This window comes from Aotus nancymaae, unplaced genomic scaffold (genome assembly GCF_030222135.1).
Source record: "Aotus nancymaae isolate 86718 unplaced genomic scaffold, 86718_ANA_hifiasm-v0.15.2.pri h1tg000030l, whole genome shotgun sequence".
In the NCBI taxonomy this organism is placed as follows: Eukaryota; Metazoa; Chordata; class Mammalia; order Primates; family Aotidae; genus Aotus; species Aotus nancymaae.
The window spans coordinates 2196563-2219500 of NW_026988443.1; the positions used below are offsets into that span (position 1 = coordinate 2196563).

General features: G+C 39.4%; 1 protein-coding gene across 4 annotated transcripts in view; it reads left to right on the plus strand.

Annotated features, from left to right (window-relative positions):
- Positions 1-22938, plus strand: part of PHKB (phosphorylase kinase regulatory subunit beta) — a 250538-nt gene that overhangs the window by 206739 nt on the left and 20861 nt on the right. For all 4 annotated transcript variants that reach the window (XM_064382997.1, XM_064382996.1, XM_064382998.1 and 1 more), the window contains one exon: positions 2827-3029. In XM_064382997.1, the coding sequence (XP_064239067.1) occupies positions 2827-3029 (203 nt within the window). The remainder of the gene's footprint in view (positions 1-2826; positions 3030-22938) is intronic.

Consider the following 22938-nt stretch of genomic DNA (forward strand, 5'->3'; position numbering starts at 1 on the left):
TCCACATGAGATCTCCTCCCTTTAGGAAGCATGGTGTTTATACCTAGCTAGGGTCTCTGCACGCCAGTGCTGCTCCCCAGATCCCCTGCCACAGGCCATCTCTAACCCCAGCTCCTCCCCATTCACCAGGGCCAATTCTGTCACCTCCTCCTTATGGAGTCATCTCCAGTTAGCAATGGTCTCTCTGTCCTCTGGATTCTCAAAATAGGTCTGTGACACTTCTCACAATCTGCCTTCTGTACCAGTTCATTTGAATGTGTATCTCTTACCTCATGGTAGACTGTGAGCCCCCAGGGGTCGGAGCCTGGGTCTTGTCCAGTACACATCCCAGTGTGCCCAGCATGGGGCCTTGCTTAGAAAAGGCACTTGGTGAATGTGGGTCGAATTGAGCCTGTGCATGTGGGGTGTGGCTGCTCATTTTCTGTTTTGTTTTCTATTAGCTCTAATTTACCTGGCTGAATCATCCTTTGATTAGAATGAAAACCTGTCCACTTACTATCTCTTCTCTGGGAATATATGTGCTTTATTGTGTTTTCCTGAAAGTTAATCTGGGGATATAATAAGCTTTAGTGATATGAAGTACTTTACTTTAATGCTCTTCAGTGGAATCAATCAACCCATTGATCATATTTCAGGACTCTTAATTCATTAAGATTAAAATAATTCATCCTCACATTTAGCTTTTTAAATGTTAGAATAATAAGCTATTTATTGTTTCCTGTAATATTTGATAATTAAAAAAATTGTACTAATACAAGATTCCTGCTGGGCATGGTGGCTCACACTTGTAATCCAATCACTTTGGGGGCCAAGGCAGGTGGACTGGTTGAGGCCAGGAGTTCGAGACCAGCCTGAGCACATAACAAGACCCCATCTCTGCAAAAAAAAAAAAAGAAAAGCTGGACCTGGTGGCACATGCATTGGGTCTTGGGAAGCTGAGGTAGAAGGATTACTTGAGCCCAAGAATTAGAGGCTGTAGTGAGCCATGATCATACCACTACACTCCAGCCTGGGCAATAGAGCAATACCCTGTCATTTAAAAAAATTAAAAAGAAAATATACAAAAACTCCTAAGAAAAAGTTAAATCACTTCGTATATGTTATTTTCTCCAAATTATTGAGAGAGAGAATTTGTATCCCTGTTTGTGAACTAAAACAGACCAAAATACAGGAAGTAACTTACCTAGTGCCTTTTCTCACCAGAATTCTCACCTCCAGCCATAGTCTTGTATTTTGGCCCTGGACCAACCCATCTCTGAAAGAAAGTTAAACAGGCTTTGAGAAGATATTTTTCCTTGGATTTTAGATCCTTGTAGCATATCTGAAAAGAGTTAATTCTACTGCATATGAGCATTCAGAAGTTTTTGGAGGTCTTCGAGGTCATCAGCACCTGGCACTGGGAGAAAGGGTGGGCTACGGTTGGTCCTGTCCATTCTACACAATGTTTAAAGGGGGCTTGTGGCCTGTGGTCCTGAGATACCGCTCTCACATCCTGGAAGCCTCAGAGCCTGCTGTAAGGTTGTGCCTGGACTATTGCTCATCACACTAGCGTGTCTCCCAGGGTGACAGTCACTCACAGAGCTGGGCAAGACTCGGAGACCAGTAGCTCAGCTTCATTACCAGAAGCATGAAGTCCATTCCTTGACCGCATCTTACCTCTCTACAAAAAAGAAATGAGAATGGAGCATTCAGAGTTTGTACTTGCGCATTTTTGAAAAGCCACCCTAAGCACTGAAGTGATACTGTTTCTACCAAGCACATTCAGATCACCTCAAGCTCTGTGGAATGAAACCATGGCTTAGTCATCATTGTTTCCAGAGGCAATGATGTGCCTTCTGTTTGTTTCCTTCTTTATATGCTGACATCTTAATAAAAGTATTCACACTCAGACTAACTGGTTCGTGCCACTTGTGATACAATAAACCAGCAGTTCACGGTTTTCACTCCATGACAAAATTGAGGAAATAGACTCCATGTTCTGCTCTCTCTCCTCATCTCTGTGTCCTTTGATATGCTATTCTTTTTTACTGCCTTTTCTAATTGTGCACTGTACATGGAAAAGAGATGGAAAGGGGTACTCAGGGGGAAGGGCGGCCTGCAGAGTCCTCTGGGAGCAGAATGCCAGGGGTAGAAGAGAGAGAGAGACCAGCCTATTCCCCTTGCCAGTTTCAGCAGCATTCTGCTTGGAGTTTTCTTGGTCATTTTGCTCTGTACTCTCTCCTGTCCCAGGCTGTGGGCAGCCTGTTCCTTCCCCTCCACAGGTGAGAGATCTGTCACCACGTATTTTAACCCTCGCCAGGCACCTTGCATTGTGTCTGGAAAAATGAGGGCTACACAGGAACCTGGTGACCTCACACCTGCCTTTGAAAGGTTATGGTGTTGTTGAGGCAAAAGGTTCTGCCTGAGAAACTAAAAGAATCAAAAAGCGTATCTCTCAAATACCAAATTGTGTAGACTATGCAATAAAGTAAAACTCTTCAACCTATTCTGGCTTCTCTGGGGAGTTTCTAGTACTAAAGTCATTCAGAATAATTTTAACTTCATAGTTATTTATATTCTTCCCGGCTTTTATTCACTCGCCTCCACTCCCCTAACTGGAACCCTCACCTGCCTTTATATTTTAGACTAGACTGTGAACCATCATGAATTCCAGTGGGAGTCATGCTTTGAAAGCCATTTTAATAAATACCAGGAACAGTTATTCTACCTAATTCCCTAGCTTATATAGAGTAATTTCAGCCTGCCAGTCATCCTGAGCCTTGAATTTTTTTATTTTTATCTTTTAGTAGCTAGGAGAATTTTACAATAATATTCTGCCACTCGTAGGTAACTCTGGGTGCCTTTGGGCATGAAGAAGAAGTTATCTCTAATCCTTTGTCTCCAAGAGTGATTAAAAACATCATCTATTATAAGTGTAACACCCATGACGAGAGGGAAGCAGTCATTCAGCAAGAACTGGTCATCCATATTGGCTGGATCATCTCCAACAACCCTGAGTTATTCAGTGGCATGCTGAAAATACGAATTGGGTGAGTGAAGTCCTTTGCATTTACATAAAGAGAATTGTTCAAGGTGTCCTCTAACAGACCTGGCCTCTCCAAGTGAAGCAGTGTTCCTGGTGTCTGGTGAGTATTCAGCAAAGTGCACCTGTCCCCTAAGCCATGCAGGCAATATCTAGGGGTATGAAAAATAAATGCCACTGGCCTGAAAGAATCATTATGTTTATTTTACTCTTGAGTTAGACATAGTGAAGTAACTCTGTTGTCTGGTAATATCAAACCCCAGGAATTTCAACACCTGTATCATGTAAAACAGTAAGCACAGTCCTTGCAAAAATTCCTATAAATAAAATAGATAAGCCTTAAGAGAATAATTTTCAGTAAAACTGTCAGGAGGACACATTCAGTTAAAAATGTCCTTTTAAGAATATTCTATACCCATTTTCTACCAAAATCTAATTATTGAATTTTAATATTGGTTTTGGAGAAGAAATTGAAAATAAGGCTCTGATGATCTTGAATCTTCATAATAATTTTACAAAGCAGCATGGTGTAGGAAAAATTAACCAGGCGCTGGAATTCAGCAGAACTGAGGTCAAGTTCTGACTGCCATTGTCATCTCAGTAACCTTGGATAAATGACTGAACCTCTCTAGCCTCACTTTAATACCAGTTTCTTTGTTTTATATGACAATTAAATGAGATATGTTTTAAAAGCCTATGACAAGCTAAGGAAATATAAATGTGTCTTTTTAAAATAAATTTTTGATTGTACAGGTATCATGTGAGTATGTCCTGATTGTAAAAGAGCCCAATGATATCTAAGCTTCTAGAGTATTCTGACGTGGCCAACTTTGGAGGGTGTTTCTCAAGTGTTTGAAAAGAATATACATTCTCTGTTTGTTGGGTGCAAACATACATGTATATGTATGAGTGTGGAATAAGTATATGTAGCTTGCTAGCTGTAAAACTGGAATTTTAATATCTTTATTATCTGTGTATTTGATCATTGACTGCTGATAAAAGTCTTAATTTCTCATTATAATTGTGATTCTATCAATTTCTCTTTGCATTTTTATTTTTATCAGTTTTGCTTTATATAGTTATTAGAGTGCAGTGGTGCGATCCCGACTCACTGCAACCACTACCTCCCAGGTTCAAGCATTTCTCCCACCTACCTTCCCAAGTGACTGAGATTACAAACATGTGCCACCACACTCAGCTAATTTTTGTGTTTTTAGTAGAGATAGAGTTTCACCATGTTGGCCAGGCTGGTCTCAAACTCCTTACTTCAAGTAATCCACCTGCCTCAGCCTCCCACAGTTCTGGGATTACAGGTGTGAGCCACCCTACCTGGCCACTTTATGTAGTTTAAAACTTTGGTTTTATCCATGTCTGTTCATAACTTTTACCAATATATCTTCATGTCATTGATTACTTTTCAACTTTTTTTAAACCTCAAACATTTATAAAAATACAGAGACTAGTATAATAAAGACTTGTGTGCCCATGCTATCAACAATATTATCATCTGGTCTGTCTTACTTCACCCATACCCCCATCTATTACCCACCTGCCCCCATAGTCCCCTGTCAGTTTTGTGAGGCAAATCCATATCTTCTCTTCTGTAAATACTTAAATTTATATCTGAAAAACATAAGAACTTTTTCAAAACATGAAACATGATACTGTTACCATGCATACAAAAACAGTTGAATTTCATGTTTGTCAAATATTACTGCCATACCTTCCTCATCCGTGATGATTAGCTTGGTATATTGCCTTCCATCCCTTTGCATTCAATGTTCTTTTATAATTTTGTATGTGTATATACATGTTTTTATATTCAGCACTATAATGTATTTATTATAATCTGAGAATATAAGAAGTATATAACAAAATTTATCATCTTAACCATTTTTATTATACAGTACAGTTGTACTAACTGTATACACAATGTTATCTTTTAATAGAATATTTATTTCGTATTTTTTCCCTTTCTTTTACATTTTGACCTATTTCTACATTTTTTTTTTATTGCATTTTAGGTTTTGGGGTACACGTGAAAAACATGCAAGGTTGTTGCATAGGTGCATACGTGGCAGTGTGATTTGCTGCCTTCCACCCCTTCACCTATATCTGGCATTTCTCTCCATGCTATCCCTCCCCAACTCCCCACCCCCCTGCCGTCCCCCCCACTCCCCCCCAACAGACCCCAGTGTATAGTGCTCCACTCCCTGTGTCCATGTGTTTTCATTGTTCAACACCCGCCTATGAGTGAGAACATGTGGTGTTTGATTTTGTGTTCTTGTGTCAGTTTGCTGAGAATGATGGTTTCCAGGTTCATCCATGTCCCTACGAAGGACGCAAACTCATCGTTTTTAATGGCTGCATAATATTCCATGGGGTATATGTGCCACATTTTTCCTGTCCAGTCTATCATCGATGGGCATTTGGGTTGGTTCCAGGTATTTGCTATTGTAAACTGTGTGCATGTATCCTTATAGTAGAACGATTTATAATCCTTTGGATATATGCCCAGTAATGGGATTGCTGGGTCAAATGGAATTTCTATTTCTAGGTCCTTGAGGAATCTCCACACTGTCTTCCACAATGGTTGAACTAATTTACACTCCCACCAACAGTGTCAAAGTGTTCCTATTTCTCCACATCCTCTCCAGCATCTGTTGTCTCCAGATTTTTGAATGATCGCCATTCTAACTGGCGTGAGATGGTATCTCAATGTAGTTTTGACTTGCATTTCTCTAATGACCAGTGATGATGAGCATTTTTTCATATGCTTGTTGGCCTCATGTATGTCTTCTTTTGTAAAGTATCTGTTCATATCCTTCGCCCATTTTTGAATGGGCTTGTTTGTTTTTTTCTTGTAAATCTGTTTTAGCTCGTCGTAAATTCTGGATATCAGCCCTTTGTCAGACGGGTAGGCTGCAAAAATTTTTTCCCATTCTGTTGGTTGCCGATTCACTCTATTGACTGTTTCTTTTGCCGTGCAGAAGCTGTGGAGTTTGATTATGTCCCATTTGTCTATTTTGGCTTTTGTTGCCAATGCTTTTGGTGTTTTGGTCATAAAGTCTTTGCCTACGCCTATGTCCTGAATGGTTTTCCCTAGGTTTCCTTCTAGTGTTTTTATGGTGTTAGGTCTTATGAGTTTAAGTCTTTAATCCATCTGGAGTCAATTTTAGTGTAAGGTGTCAGGAAGGGGTCGAGTTTCTGCTTTCTGCATATGGCTAGCCAGTTTTCCCAACACCACTTATTGAACAGGGAATCCTTTCCCCATTGCTTGTTTTTATCAGGTTTGTCAAAGATTGGATGGTTGTAGATATGTTGTGTCGCCTCCGACGCCTCTGTTCTGTTCCATTGGTCTATATCTCTGTTTTGGTACCAGTACCATGCTGTTTTGATTACTGTAGCTTTGTAGGATAGTTTGATGTCCAATAGTGTGATGCCTCCCGCTTTGTTCTTTTTGCTTAGAATTGACTTGGCTATGCGGGCTCTCTTTTGGTTCCATATGAAGTTTAAGATGGTTTTTTCCAGTTCTGTGAAGAAGGTCATTGGTAGCTTGATGGGGATAGCGTTGAATCTGTAAATTACTTTGGGCAGTATGGCCATTTTCACGATATTAATTCTTCCTAACCATGAACGTGGAATGTTTCTCCATCTGTTTGTGTCCTCTCTTATTTCGTTGAGCAGTGGTTTGTAGTTCTCCTTGAAGAGGTCCTTTACGTTCCTTGTTAGTTGTATTCCTAGGTATTTTATTCTCTTTGTAGCAATTGTGAATGGCAGTTCATTCTTGATTTGGTTCTCTTTAAGTCTGTTATTGGTGTATAGGAATGCTTGTGATTTTTGCACATTGATTTTGTATCCTGAGACTTTGCTGAAGTTGCTTATCAGTTTCAGGAGATTTTGGGCTGAGACGAGGGGTCTTCTAGATATACAATCATGTCGTCTGCAAATAGAGACAATTTGACTTCCTCCTTTCCTAATTGAATACCCTTTATTTCTTTTTCTTGCCTGATTGCTCTGGCTAGAACTTCCAGTACTATATTGAATAGGAGTGGTGAGAGAGGGCATCCTTGTCTAGTGCCCGATTTCAAAGGGAATGCTTCCAGTTTTTGCCCATTCAGTATGATATTGGCTGTGGGTTTGTCATAAATAGCTTTTATTATTTTGAGATACGTTCCATCGATACCTAGTTTATTGAGAGTTTTTAGCCTAAAGAGCTGCTGAATTGTGTCGAAGGCCTTCTCTGCATCAATTGAGATAATCATGTGGTCTTTGTCTTTGGTTCTGTTTATGTGGTGAATTACATTTATAGACTTGTGTATATTGAACCAGCCTAGCTTCCCCGGGATGAATCCTACTTGATCATGGTGGATAAGCTTTTTGATGTGCTGTTGCAATTGGCTTGCCAGTATTTTATTGAAGATTTTTGCATCTATGTTCATCATGGATATTGACCTGTAGTTTTCTTTTCTTGTTGAGGCTCTGCCGGGTTTTGGTATTAGGTTGATGTTGGTCTCATAAAATGATTTGGGAAGGATTCCCTCTTTTTGGATTACTTGGAATAGTTTCAGTAGGAATGGTACCAGTTCCTCTTTGTATGTCTGGTAGAATTCGGCTGTGAACCCATCTGGACCTGGCCTTTTTTTGGGTGGTAGGCTCTTAATTGCTGCCTCGACTTCAGACCTTGTAATTGGTCTATTCAGGGTTTCGACTTCTTCCTGGTTTAGGCTTGGGAAGAGGCAACTGTCCAGGAATTTATCCATTTCTTCCAGGTTTTCTAGTTTATGTGCATAGAGTTGTTTGTAATAATCTCTGATGATGGTTTGTATTTCTGTGGAATCTGTGGTGATATCCTCTTTATCATTTTTTATTGTATCTATTTGGTTATTCTCTCTTTTCTTTTTTATTAGTCTGGATAGTGGTCTCTTTTGTTGATCTTTTCAAAGAACCAGCTCCTGGATTTACTGATTTTTTTTAGGGTTTTTCGTGTCTCTATCTCCTTCAATTCTGCTTTGATCTTAGTTATTTCTTGTCTTCTGCTAGGTTTTGAGTTTTTTTGATCTTGCTCCTCTAGCTCTTTCAATTTTGACGATGGAGTGTCAATTTTAGATCTCTCCTTTCTTCTCATGTGTGCACTTATTGCTATATATTTTCCTCTAGAGACTGCTTTAAATGTATCCCAGAGATTCTGGTATGTGGTGTCTTCGTTCTCGTTGGTTTCGAAGAACATCTTTATTTCTGCCTTCATTTCTTTGTTTATCCAGTCAACATTCAGGAGAAAGTTGTTCATTTTCCATGAGGCTGTGCGGTTCTGGGTTGGCTTCTGAATTCTGAGTTCTAACTTGATTGCACTGTGGTCTGAGAGACTGTTTGTTATGGTTTCCGTTCTTTTGCATTTGCTGAGGAGTGACTTACTTCCAATTATGTGGTAAATTTTAGAGTAGGTGTGATGTGGTGCTGAGAAGAATGTATATTCTGTGGATTTGAGGTGGAGAGTTCTGTAAATGTCTATTAGGTTTGCTTGTTCCAGGTCTGAGTTCAAGTCCTGGATATCCTTGTTAATTTTCTGTCTCGTTGATCTGTCTAATATTGACAATGGTGTGTTGACGTCTCCCACTATTATTGTGTGGGAGTCTAGGTCTCTTTGTAAGTCTTTAAGAACTTGCCTTATGTATCTGGGTGCTCCTGTATTAGGTACGTATATATTTAGGATCGTTAGCTCTTCTTGTTGCATTGATCCTTTTACCATTATGTAATGTCCTTCTTTGTCTCTTTTGATCTTTGTTGCTTTAAAGTCTATTTTATCAGAGATGAGAATTGCAGCTCCTGCTTTTTTTTGCTCTCCATTTGCTTGGTAAATCTTCCTCCATCCCTTTATTTTGAGCCTTTGTGTATCCTTTCTTGCATGTGAGGTGGGTTTCCTGGATACAGCACACTGATGGGTTTTGGCTTCTTATCCAATTTGCCAGTCTGTGTCTTTTGATTGGGGCATTTAGTCCGTTTACATTTAGGGTTAATATTGTTAAGTGTAAATTTGATCCTGTCATTTTGATGCTAGCTGGCTGTTTTGCCCATTGGTTGATGCAGATTCTTCATTGTGTTGATGCTCTTTACCATTTCGTGTGTTTTTGGAGTGGCTGGTACTGGTTGTTCTTTTCTATGTGTAGTGCCTCCTTCAGGAGCTCTTGTAAAGCTGGTCTGGTGGTGATGAAATCTCTGAGTACTTGCTTGTTCTCAAAGGATTTTATTTTTCCTTCACTTATGAAGCTTAGTTTGGCTGGATATGAAATTCTGGGTTGAAAGTTCTTTTCTTTAAGGATGTTGAATATCGGCCCCCACTCTCTTCTGGCCTGTAGGGTTTCTGCTGAGAGATCTGTTGTGAGTCTGATGGGCTTCCCTTTGTGGGTAACCTGACCTTTCTCTCTGGCTGCCCTTAGTATTTTCTCCTTCATTTCGACCCTGGTGAATCTGATGATTATGTGCCTTGGGGTTGCTCTTCTAGAGGAATATCTTTGTGGTGTTCTCTGTATTTCCTGGACTTGAATATTGGCCTGCCTTGTTAGGTTGGGGAAGTTTTCCTGGATAATATCCTGAAGAGTATTTTCCAGCTTGGATGCATTCTCTTCGTCACATTCAGGTACACCTATCACACGTAGATTAGGTCTTTTCACATAGTCCCATGATTCTTGTTGACTTTGTTCATTCCTTTTTACCTTGTTTTCTCTAATCTTGCCTTCTCGTTTTATTTCATTGAGTTGATCTTCGACCTCTGATATCCTTTCTTCTGCTTGGTCAGTTCGACTGTTGAAACTTGTGCATGCTTCGCGAAGTTCTCGTGTTGTGTTTTTCAGCTCCATCAATTCACTCATATTCCTCTCTAAGTTGTCCATTCTCATTAGCATTTCGTCAAGTCTTTTTTCAAGGTTCTTGGTTTCTTTGCATTGGGTTAGAACATGTTCTTTTAGCTCACGGAAGTTTCTTATTATCCATTTTCTGAAAGCTGATTCTGTCATTTCATCACACTCATTCTCCATCCAGTCTTGTTCCCTTGCTGGTGAGGAGTTGCGCTCCCTTGTAGGAGGAGAGGTGTTCTGGTTTTGGGTGTTTTCATCCTTTTTGCGCTGGTTTCTTCCCATCTTTGTGGATTTATCCACCTATCGACTTTGTAGTTGCTGTCTTTCTGATTTTGGTAATTTTAAGTCTGCAGCAGCTGAACTCATAAACCCCCTTTTCTTCCCCCCAGGTGTTCTGTCCCAGGGAGTTAGGGCTTTATGATTTCCCGCTGTCTTGTTACCGTTTTCCCTGCCCACAAGGTGGCAGCCTAGTCACACTCAGTCTGTAGAGGCTTCGCTGAGCTGCTGTGGGCTCCGCCCAGCTTCCGTGTGAACTTCCCTGCAGTCCTGTTTATATGGGTGTAGTTAGAACTGCTTCCGCTATGCTGGCCCGCCCCTGTATTGACGGAGTCTCTGTAGTGGCGGGTTACCTTGGTTATGGCAAATTGCCCGGGGAACTGCAGGGTGTTTCCCAATGGAGGCCGCCCCTCCCCCACAGAGCTGGACCGTCCCGGGTTCAGCCGTGCTTCCTGTGGCGCCCTCTTTGTCCGGGAATCTCTTGGCTTGACTCCCTGCCTCAGCTCCCCTTGCTGGCCCAGAGGGGACCCAGTCTTGTTCACTCTGCACAAGAAGCCGCTGCCCCCAGCCCCAGGTCTTGGCCGAGTGGCCGCTGCGGTCCAACCAGCAGCGCCGGCAACCCATGGAGCTCCTCCATCTGTGGATCTCCTGGTCCGTGGGCAGTAAAAATCCCCTGCCCTGTGAGCTGCTGCGTCAGCCGAAGCAGCGGTTCTGAGATTCGTGGTGCGCCCTTGCCCGGGAATCTCCTGGCTTGACTTCCTGCTTCAGCTCCCCTTGCTGGCTCAGAGGGGACTCAGTCTCTCTCAATCTGCATAAGGAGCCGCTGCCCCCCACCCCAGGGCATAGGCCAAGCAGCCGCGCCGGTCAGACCAGCGGTGCTGGCGACCCGTGGGGCTCCTCCTCCTGTGAATCTCCTGCTCTGTGGGCAGTAAAAATCCGTCTGGAAATGCGGCGTCCACTCACCCTCTGCGCCTTCTCTCAGAGCTGCAATCCCGAGTTCCTCCTAATCGGCCATCTTGGATCCTGTCGCCAGCCTATTTCTACATTTTATACTTTATATTTATCATGCTTTCTTATTACTTTTTTCCTTTTATGTTTCTTGTTGGGTTGAGGTCATTTTCGTTTTACTAGTTTTACATGAAAATGTGAAGTACTTTTTAAAAATGTGATTACCCATTTTTCCTTCAAAATTCCATGGTAAAAAATGCATTGCCTGTTTGGCAATATATGCATTCATAGTAATTCATCAGTTCTCATCCAAGGAGTTTACAGTACTCACACAAGTACATAAAGATATATTTTGCAGCAGTCTTCATTTCAGCATTATTCAAAATAGTGAAACATTAGGAACAACCTAGATGTTCATTAGTAGGAGATAGTTTGAATAAATTGGTTTTTAGCCATATAACAAAATGCTGTGCTACCATTACAGTGAACAAGATAAAGTTCTATATACTGACATTTATGAATGTCCCAGAAAATTAAATGTAAAAAAAGTTGCAGAGTATTGTTCCACTTTTTGTAAAAGAACAATAATAATACCCTACGTGTATCTATGTAATATATGTGTGCAAAAGTATCTTTAAAATAGATATCAAATTGGTGTCAGTTACCTTCTGTAGATTTCTACTTTCTCAGTTACATTTTCTGGTATTATTTTTAAAATTTACTTTAGCTTATTATTTTTAAGTGATTTGCTTGATTTCAACTACAGTATTTTTTTAGTCAGATTTCCCTATCTTTGTCTCTTCTTTCTTTTGATTGAAAATGAATTACTTGCTTAGAATCTGACCTTCATTCTTCTCCCTTAAAATAGTTTCTTTCAAAAATTTGGAGCTATTCTGAATCAGTTATAAGAACTTTGAGTTATATCCTAATTTGTTCAGTCTGTTTGCCCTGATATTTTCAACTCCAACCTCTTGACTCCTTATGAGGGTAGAGAAATGATTCTTTCTTGTGAGTTAACTCTAAATGAAAAGAAATGTGATTCTCCATCTCCGTACATGGTACAAAAGTACTTTATTGTCACAGACTCAGGCATTGATCTGAGACAGACTGAGAAGTATAGGTTGTAAGTCTTTCAGAGCACATTCTTTCTGATAAGCGTTCTAGTTGGGGGAGCCTTTTCAAGTGATAGCCATCCTTGCAGAGGTTTAAACAAAGCCTTCGAGTGAAGGTAAACAGTTTCCCAAGATTTTATACTGCTGTGTTTTTCAGTCTATAGTAGTTTTTCCTTTACTGCTTATTCAGCATTTTAAGCTAATTTAGGTCCTCTGCAAGTCTCATGTAATTCCCTTTCTTGAATTCATCTCTAACCTGACGCTTCTATTCCTGGGAATGGGTATTTCATTTATTCTAAAAATAGCATTTTCTGTTTTTATATCTGCTATTCTGTATGTTCAATGCCTTCCATGAGAAATAACATACCATTTTTCCTTACACTGTGTCACCCAAAGTAAAAATGTCAGGTGGCAGCATGTGATTTAGTATTTACTCATGAAGAAATTTGTTATGAAACCTTAATTATTCACCATCCTGAAACTCATTCTGGAATTGTGGCATTATATTTTCATTGTGAGTATTGATACTGTCCCTGCCTGACTTATAATGTACATTTCACTCTTATGTGGGTCTCACAAGATCAGTTCTAATCACTGGGACAATTGCAGTTGGGAAGCAATCTGGTATTTTTTTTTTTATTATTAAGGAGTGATTTATTTAAGAAATTTCCTTCTGCTAAGGATAGTAACCAGATCTTGTATTACTTCCCATCTGTCTTACAGTCTCGTTCATCAGAGATGCTCAATAAATACTGGACTGTTTAACATATGGTATATAAGCAGAGTCAGGTGGTTTGCTTTGAGCTAGTGATGTGGAATTTACGAAAACAAAAAGAAAGTGTGTCTGTACTCTTTGAGAAGTAAATGACTCTTAATTTTGATAAACATACTTGGTTTATGCCATATGATATTGGAATTAAGTATAAAAGAAGATTTAAGTCATGTCCCTCAGGAAATGACCAAGTTAAACAGAGCCTTGTTTGTATGAAAGTCCCGTCATATATACTGAAGATATAAAGATGTAGCACTTTTCTCCAAGGAGTTATAAATGGAAAGGTATAGTTAATCATATCAGAGTATATGACAGGTTGCCTTACAATTGTACATCTCTTAACAGTGTTTCCAGTAACAATCTAAGAGGAGACAAGTGTAAATAACATGTGATCATTGCACTCAAAAGATCAGTCTAGTAAACCATCCTCCTCCTCTTGCTCCATCAATATAACCACAAATACTGTTTATTGAATATCTGTTATATGCTAACAATGTGTTAAAATTCTTCACATATATTATCTGATTTAATTCCTGTAACAACTTTGAAGTAAGTACTAGAACCACCATTTTACAGCAAAGAAACTGAGATTTGAAAGTGTACATGGGCTGTTTTACCAGTAAATGGAAGAACTGGGATTTACACCCAGGTCTGCCGGACTCCAGTGTTAAGTACTTAAATACTTAAGTACTCTTCAGTCTTAAGTACTTTCTGTGTGTTTTTGCTTCGGTGTACCATTGCCATTATCTCACAGAAACAGGCTTTTGTGTTTATTTCTAAAACTTTACGGCCTTTAAGATCTCTTATACATGATTTCAATTTCAGATCCACATTGTGTTCAAGTTCATGTAGTAACTATGATGTGCCAGACTCCAGATTTTTTTTTTTTTTTTTAGTCCTGTTTCTACCAGGCCTCCAATCTAGGATCAGTACCATTTAGCATTTTACAGTGTAAGAAACTTGAATAGGCACAAGTTAACAGATCGAATAAATGAGATTTTGCACCTTTATTCATCACAATACCGAGAAAATGGGATGATTCTAAGTTGGCCGCTTGTGTACTATGGTAGCTATATTGTGTCAGTGCAAAAGTAATCGTGGTTTTTGCCATTGAAAGTAGTGGCCAAAACCACAATTGCTTTTGCACCAACCTAATATTAAGATACTATGAAAAGTTCAGAGAACTCTAGAGCAGACTTTTCATTTCCTTGTAATATTGTAGGATACCTTATGTTAACCACACAAAAAACTTTCTAAAATATAAACCTGCCTGCCTGTTGCTGCATCAAAATTGGTTTAGGAGGCAAAACATAAGAATAATTCAAAATTATATTTTGTCATACTTTCAAGGTCAATATTTGCAGAGGAAGTAATATTTTCCTGAAGACTAACCCTTCTTTGTAGGTCCAGGGTGGATGTCTCTCTTCCAGGTTAACAGCCATTCCAAAATGTGTGAGCCAGTGAACATGCACTGAGCCCATGATGCTGTTTACTGGGATAAGGACAAACGGTAGACAGTTGCTGCGTAACTCCTCTATGGAAAATCTTCTACCTCCCCTAAGGCAAAACCACCCTGCCACTGAATTCAGTTTTCTGGATACCACCAATTTGAGTGTTACAAGTGGAAATCCTTGAATTTTATTCCCATTTCTGCCAGTAACTTAAGTGACTATATCAAGCAAATGAGTTCTCCTTTTTTTTTTTTTTTTTTTAATCGTAGTCTCACTCTGTTGCCAGGCTGGAGTGCAGTGGCACCATCTCGGCTCACTGCAACCTCCACCTCTTGGGTTTAAGCAAGTTCTCATTTCTTATGTTCAGAGAAAGCGATCTAATGTTTGCCGTGGGCCCATTTTCTAGGCACTTGCCCCTTGGGTTATCTCATATAATCCTCACAGAAACTGTAAGTTTATACACAAGCTACTTGAAATTCTGAAAAATTAGAAAACTTTCCCAAGGTCACAGGCCAAGAACCAGGATTTGGAACTAGTGTGAGTGATACAGAGTTTATGCTCCCCCACCCCTTTTCCAGCTCCCTGGTTGGTAACAGGATGTCTATCCCTGCTTTGGTATCCTCATTGGATATGGTGATTCTGGCTAAAAAATGTGAAGATGTTTTTCAAGGGCAAAGCTTCAATACTATCACTGTGGTATTTGATAATTTGAGGTCCTCTCTCACAACATTTGGAGAACAGCTCCCTCTAGGGAGTGCTTTTTACACTCCACAAGTCTCAAGTTTCCATAGGAGGAACCTACGTCCTCTCCCAACACACACACAAACACACACACACACATGCATGCACACATAACCTCCATCCTCTCCCAACATACACACACACGTGCGTGCACACATACACAACCTCCATCCTCTCCCAACACACACACATGCACATGCACATACACTCTCACTCACTCTTGCAAAGAGTGAGTTTTGCAAAGGCCGTGTGCTCCCACAGAAGAAGTTCACCCTGGAGGAGAGGACCCTTTCAGCCATGGCTGAGTCCCCTGTAGGCTCAGTGGAATGATCCCAAAGCATCTCATATGGAAACTCCATCTCAGAATCCCTTTGGGATTATCTCTTGCCATCTAACATGGTGTCACCTCTCCATCACCTGGTAGACACTCATAACACCCATGGCAAACCCCCTATACCTATGCCTAGAGCACTTTTTCACCACAGTAACAAAGGCTTGGGAATGCTATTTCTCCTCTAGGGATATCAGACAACTTCAGAGAACTGTCATCCTGTCTGTGGGGCTTATGATAGTGCCCCTCTGAAGAGTAAAAAGATACTTTTGTGTCTTTCTGTATGTTTTTATTAGAATCCATCCTTAATAAATTATACTAAGGCCTCAGCCCCTTTAAGTGAATGGGCTCCTTGCATATTGTTTGTTTTCAGCAACAAATACATACTCAGTATGTTTCCTTACAAATTTTACTTTGAATTAGTCCCTGGAAGGTTTTTAGTTTGCTTAAAATTGGTGAGCAAATTATTCATTTATAGAGTCTTTGAATGTCAAGTTTCCTATAAATTGTTGAACATGTAACTGCTTCTGAGTTAGTCCTTTGTGTATTGTAGTGGTTGTAGCACAATTTTAAAAGAAAGATAGGAAGGGGATTTATAGAATGTGTTCTTTTTTTACTACCTTATAGTACAATAAGCATATCAGACTCATTCTTACTGGGCTTTTGGCTATTGTTTCTCTCTTTTAAAAGTTAATTATGATTAAAGAGATTGATTGATTGGTCACATTTTGATGCCATATTCTTCTTGGAATGCCAGCATTCACTAGGCTGAATGGACATAAGAAATAAGAACATTTGCCTTAATCATGGTATATCTTACCCAGAATTCCCTTGCACTGTGTATGCTTTTATCTCTTTTTTTTTTTGAAAGAAAGAAAGAAAAAAAATGAAGAAGAGGAAGAAAAAGGAAGAGAAAGAGAGAGAGAATGGGAGTATTGCTTTCTTGCCCAGGCTAGAATGCACTTTAGTAATGGGTATTGAAAACCTCTATTATACCAATAATTATACTTGATGTAGACAGGAAGGAATAAGGGAAGAAAATAATAAACAAGCAGCCAACCAATATTTCATTTAAACCTATGAAATGCTATGCGATTACTGAGGAGTGATTTACTTCCAATTATGTAGTCACTTTTGGAATAGGTGTGAGGTGGTAATGTATGTTTTGTGTATTTGAAGTGGAGAGTTCTGTAAATGTTTATTAAGTTTACTTGTTCCGGGTCTGAGTTCAAGTCCTGGATGTCCTTGTTAATTTTCTGTCTCGTTGATCTATAAAATCGTTAGCTCTTCTTGTTACATTGATCCTTTTGCCATTATATAATGTCCTTCTTTGCCTCTTTTGCTCTTTGTTGCTTTAAAGTCTACTTTATCAGAGACGAGAATTGCATCTCCTGCTTTTTGTTTATTTTTACTCTCTGATTAGTTGATAAATCTTCCTCCTTCTCTTTGTTTTGAGTCTTTGTGTATCGTTGCATGTGAGATGGGTCTGGATGCAGCATACCGATGGGTTTTGGCTTTTTATCCAATTAGAATATATATATAGGTTTAATACTGGCATTTGATGCTAGCTGGCTGTTTTGCCCATTAGTTAGTATAAATTTTTCGTTGTGTTAATGCTCTTTGCTTATTGATATATTTTTGGAAAGGCTGATATTGGTTGTTCCTTTATATGTATAGTGCTTCTTTCAGAAGCTCTTGTAAAGCAGGCCTGGTGGTGGTGAAGTCTCTAAGTACTTGTTTGTTCGCAAAAGATTTAATTTTTCCTTCGCTCATAAAGCTTAGTTTGGCTGGATAGGAAATTCTGGGTTGAAAGTTCTTTTCTTTAAGGATGTTAAATATTGGTCCCCACTCTTTTCTGGCTTGTAGGGTTTCTGCTGAGAGATCTGCTGTAAGTCTGATAGGCTTCCCTTTATGGGTAACCTGACCTTTCTCTCTGGCTGCCCTTAGTATTTTCTCCTTCATTTCAACCCTAATAAATCTGGCGATTATGTGCCTTGGGGTTGGTCTTCTTGAAGAATATCTTTGTGGTGTTCTCTGTATTACCTGGAGTTGAATATTACCCTGCCTTGCCAGGTTGGGAAAGTTTTCCTGAATGATATCCTGAAGAGTATTTTCCAACTTGGATTCATTCTCTTCGTCACATTCAGGTACACCTATCAAACGTAAATTAGGTCTTTTCACATAGTCCCATATTTCCTGGAGACTTTGCTCATTCCTTTTCATCCTTTTTTCTCCAATCTTGTCTTCTCGTTTCATTTCACTGAGCTGGTCCTCGACTTCTGATATCCTTTCTTCTGCTTGATCAATTCAACTGTTTAAACTTGTGCATGCTTCGTGAAGTTCTCATGTTGTGTTTTTCAGCTCCATGAATTCACTTATATTCTTCTCTAAATTGTCCATTCTCGTTAACATTTCGTCAAACCTTTTTTCAAGGTTCTTAGTTTCTTTGCATTGGGTTAGAACAAGTTCTTTTAATTCACAGAAGTTTCTTATCACCCACGTTTTGAAACCTGCTTCTGTTATTGGAACACACTCATAATCTATTAAGCCTTGTTCCGTTACTGATGAGGAACTCCTTTACTCTCCCCTGTAGAGTTGCATAGGTACCTAAATGGCAATGTGGTTTGCTGCCTTCCTCCCCATCACCTATATCTGACATTTCTCCCCGTGTTATCCATCCCCAACTCCCATCCCCCAACTGTCCCTCCCCTAGTTCCCCACCACAGACTTCAGTGTGTGATGCTCCCCTCCCTGTGTCCATGTGTTCTCATTGTTCAACACCCGCCTATGAATGAGAACATGCGGTGTTTGATTTTCTGTTCTTGTGTCACTTTGCTGAGAATGATGGTTTCCAGGTTCATCCATGTTCCTACAAAGGACACAAACTCATCATTTTTGATGGCTGCATAGTATTTCATGGTGTATATGTGCTATATTTTCTCTGTCTAGTCTATCATTGATGGGCATTTGGGTTGGTTCCAAGTCTTTGCTATTGTAAACAGTGCTGCAGTGAACATTCGTGTGCATGTGTCCTTATAATAGAATGATTTATAATCGTTTGGATATATACCTAGTAATGGGATTGCTGGGTCAAATGAAATTTCAATTTCTAGGTCCTTGAGGAATCGCCACACTGTCTCCCACAATGGTTGAACTAATTTACACTCCCACCAACAGTATAAAAGTGTTCCTATTTCTCTACATCCTCTACAACATCTGTTGTCTCCAGATTTTTTAATGATCGCCATTCTAACTGGCGTGAGATGGTATCTCAGTGTAGTTTTGATTTGCATTTCTCTAATGACCAGTGATGATGAGCATTTTTTCATATGTTTGTTGGCCTCATATATGTCTTCTTTTGAAAAGTGTCTATTTATATCCTTTGCCCACTTTTTAATGGGCTTGTTGGTTTTTTTTCTTGTAAATCTATTTTAGTTCTTTGTAGATTCTGGATATTAGCCCTTTGTCAGATGGGTAGATTGCAAATATTTTTTCCAATTCTGTTGGTTGCCGATTCCCTCTAATGATTGTTTCTTTTGCTGTGCAGAAACTCTGGAGTTTGATTAGGTCCCATTTGTCTATTTTGGCTTTTGTTGCCAATGCTTTTGGTGTTTTAGTCATAAAGTCCTTGCCTATGCCTATGTCCTGAATGGTTTTACCTAGGTTTTCTTCTAGGGTTTTTATGGTGCTAGGTCTTATGTTTAAGTCTTTAATCCATCTGGAGTTAATTTTAGTGTAAGGTGTCAGGAAGGGGTCCAGTTTCTGCTTTCTGCACATGGCTAGCCAGTTTTCCCAGCATCATTTATTGAACAGGGAATCATTCCCCATTGTGTGTTTTTGTCAGGTTTGTCAAAGATCAGATGGTTGTTGATGTGTGGCATTGCCTCCGAGGCCTCTGTTCTGTTCCAATGGTCTATATATCTGTTTTGGTACCAGTACTATCCTGTTTTGATTACTGTAGCCTTGTAGTATAGTTTGAAGTCAGGTAGCATGATGCCTCCAGCTTTGTTCTTTTTGCTTAGAATTGACATGGCTTTGCGGGCTGTCTTTTGGTTCCATATGAAGTTTAAGGTGATTTTTTCCTGTTCTATGAAGAAGGTCATTGGTAGCTTGATGGGGATAGCGTTGAATCTGTAAATTACTTTGGGTAGTATGGCCATTTTCATGATACCGATTCTTCCTAACCATGAGCATGGAATGTTTCTCCATCTGTTTGTGTCCTCTCTTATTTCGTTGAGCAGTGGTTTGTAGTTCTTCTTGAAGAGGTACTTTACATCCTTTGTTAGTTGTATTCCTAGGTATTTTATTCTCTTTGTAGCAATTGTGAATGGCAGTTCATTCTTGATTTGACTCTCTTTAAGTCTCTTATTGGTGTATAGAAATGCTTGTGATTTTTGCACATTGATTTTGTATCCTGAGACTTTGCTGAAGTTGCTTATCAGTTTCAGGAGATTTTGGGCTGAGATGATGGGGTCTTGTAAATATACAATCATGTCATCTGCAAATAGAGACAATTTGACTTCCTCCTTTTGTAATTGAATACGATTTACTTCTTGTTCTTGCCTGATTGCTCTGGCTAGAACTTCCAATACTATATTGAATAGGAGTGGTGAGGGAGGGCATCCTTATCTAGTGCCAGATTTCAAAGGGAATGCTTCCAGGTTTTGCCCGTTCAGTATGATATTGGCTGTGGGTTTGTCATAAATAGCTTTTATTATTTTGAGATATGTTCTGTCGATACCTAGCTTATTGAGAGTTTTAGCATAAAGGGCTGTTGAATTTTGTCAAAGGCCTTCTCTGCATCTATTGAGATAATCATGTGGTTTTTGTCTTTGATTCTGTTTATGTGGTGAATTACGTTTATAGACTTGCATATGTTGAAGCAGCCTTGCATCCCCAGGATGAAGCCTACTTGATCATGGTGGATAAGCTTTTTGATGTGCTGTTGCAATCGGTTTGCCAGTATTTTATTGAAGATTTTTGCATCTATGTTCATCATGGATATTGGCCTGAAGTTTTCTTTTGTTGTTGAGTCTCAGCCGGGTTTTGGTATCAGGATGATGTTGGTCTTATAAAATGATTTGGGAAGGATTCCCTCTTTTTGGATTACTTGGAATAGTTTCCGAAGGAGTGGTACCAGCTCCTCTTTGTATGCCTGGTAGGATTCGGCTGTGAACCCATCTGGACCTGGGCTTTTTTTGGTGGGTAGGCTCTTAATTGCTACCTCTACTTCAGCCCTTGTTATTGGTCTATTCAGGGTTTCGACTTCTTCCTGGTTTAGGCTTGGGATGATACAAGTGTCCAGGAATTTATCTATTTCTTCCAGGTTTACTAGTTTATATGCATAGAGTTGTTTGTAATAATCTCTGATTATGGTTTGTATTTCTGTGGAATCTGTGGTGATATCACCTTTATCATTTTTTATTGCATCTATTTGATTCTTCTCTCTTTTCTTTTTTATTAATCTGGCTAGTGGTCTGTCTATTTTGTTGATCTTTTTGAAAAACCAGCTCCTGGATTTATTGATTTTTTGAAGGGTTTTTTTGTGTCTCTGTCTCCTTCATTTCTGCTCTGATCTTAGTTATTTCTTGTCTTCTGCTAGGTTTTAAGTTTTTTTGATCTTGCTCCTCTAGCTCTTTCAATTTTGATGATAGGGTGTCCATTTTAGATCTCTCCTTGCTTCTCATGTGGGCATTTATTGCTATATATTTTCCTCTAGACACTGCTTTAAGTGTGTCCCAGAGATTCTGGTATGTTGTGTCTTCGTTCTCATCTGTTTTGAAGAGCATCTTTATTTCTGCCTATATTTCATTGTTTATCCAGTCAACATTCAAGAGCCAGTTGTTCAGTTTCCATGAAGCTGTGCAGTTCTGAGTTAGTTTCTGAATTCTGAGTTCTAACTTGTTTGCACTGTGGTCTGAGAGACTGTTTGTTATGATTTCCATTCATTTGCCTTTGCTGAGGAGTGATTTACTTCCAGTTATGTGGTAAATTTTAGAGTAGGTGTGATGTGGTGCTGAGAAGAATGTATATTCTGTGGATTTGGGGTGCAGAGTTCTGTAAATGTGTATTAGGTTGCTTTGTCCAAGTCAGCGTTCAAGTCCTGGATATCCTTGTTAATTTTCTGTCTCGTTGATCTGTCTAATATTGAAAGTGGAATGTTAAAGTCTCCCACTATTATTGTGTGGGAGTCTGAGTCTCTTTGTAAGTTATTAAGAACTTGCTTTATGTATCTGAGTGCTCCTGTATTGGGTGCGTATATATTTATGATCATAAACTCTCTTGTTGCATTGATCCTTTTACCATTATGTAATATCCTTCTTTGTCTCTTTTGATCTTTGTTGGTTTAAAGTCTATTTTATCAGAGACTAGGATTGCAACTCCTGCTTTTTTTTGCTCTCCATGTGCTTGGTAAATCTTCCTCCATCCCTTTATTTTGAGCCTATGTGTATCTTTGCATGTGAGATGGGTTTCCTGGATACAGCACACCGATGGATTTTGGCTTTTTATCCAATTTGCCAGTCTGTGTCTTTTGATTGGGGCATTTAGCCCATTTACATTTAGGGTTAATATTGTTATGTGTGAATTCGATCCTGCCATTTTGATGCTAGCTGGCTGTTTTCCCCATTAGTTGATGCAGATTCTTCATTGTGTTGATGCTCTTTACCCTTTGGTACGTTTTTGGAGTGGCTGGTACTGGTTGTTCTTTTCTATGTGTAGTGCCTCTTTCAGGAGCTCTTGTAAAGCAGGCCTGGTGGTGATGAAATCTTTGAGTAATTGCTTGTTCATAAAGGATTTTATTTCTCCTTCACTTATGAAACTTAGTTTGGCTAAATATGAAATCCTAGGTTGAAAGTTCTTTTCTTTAAGGATGTTGAATATTGGTCCCTACTCTCTTCTGGCTTGTAGGGTTTCTGCTGAGAAATCTGCTGTGAGTCTGATGGGCTTCCATTTGTGATGACCCGACTTTTCTCTCTGGCTTCCCTTATCATTTTCTCCTTAATTTCAACCCTGGTGAATCTGACAATTATGTGCCTTGGGGTTGCTGTTCTTGAGGAATATCTTTGTGGTGTTCTCTGTATTTCCTGGACTTGAATGTTGACCTGACTTGCTAGGTTGGGGAAGTTTTCCTGGATAATATCCTGAAACGTGTTTTCCAGCTTGGATTCATTCTCTCTGTCACATCCAGGTACACCTATCAAATGTAGATTACGTCTTTTCACATAATCCCATATTTCTTGGAGGCTTTGTTCGTTTATTTTTACTCTTTTTTCTCTAATCGTGCCTTCTTGTTTTATTTCATTGAGTTGATCTTCGACCTCTGATATCCTTTCTTCTGATTGGTCAATTTGGCTATTGAAACTTGTGTATGCTTCATGAAGTTCTCATGTTATGTTTTTCAGCTCCATCAATTCATTTATGTTCCTCTCT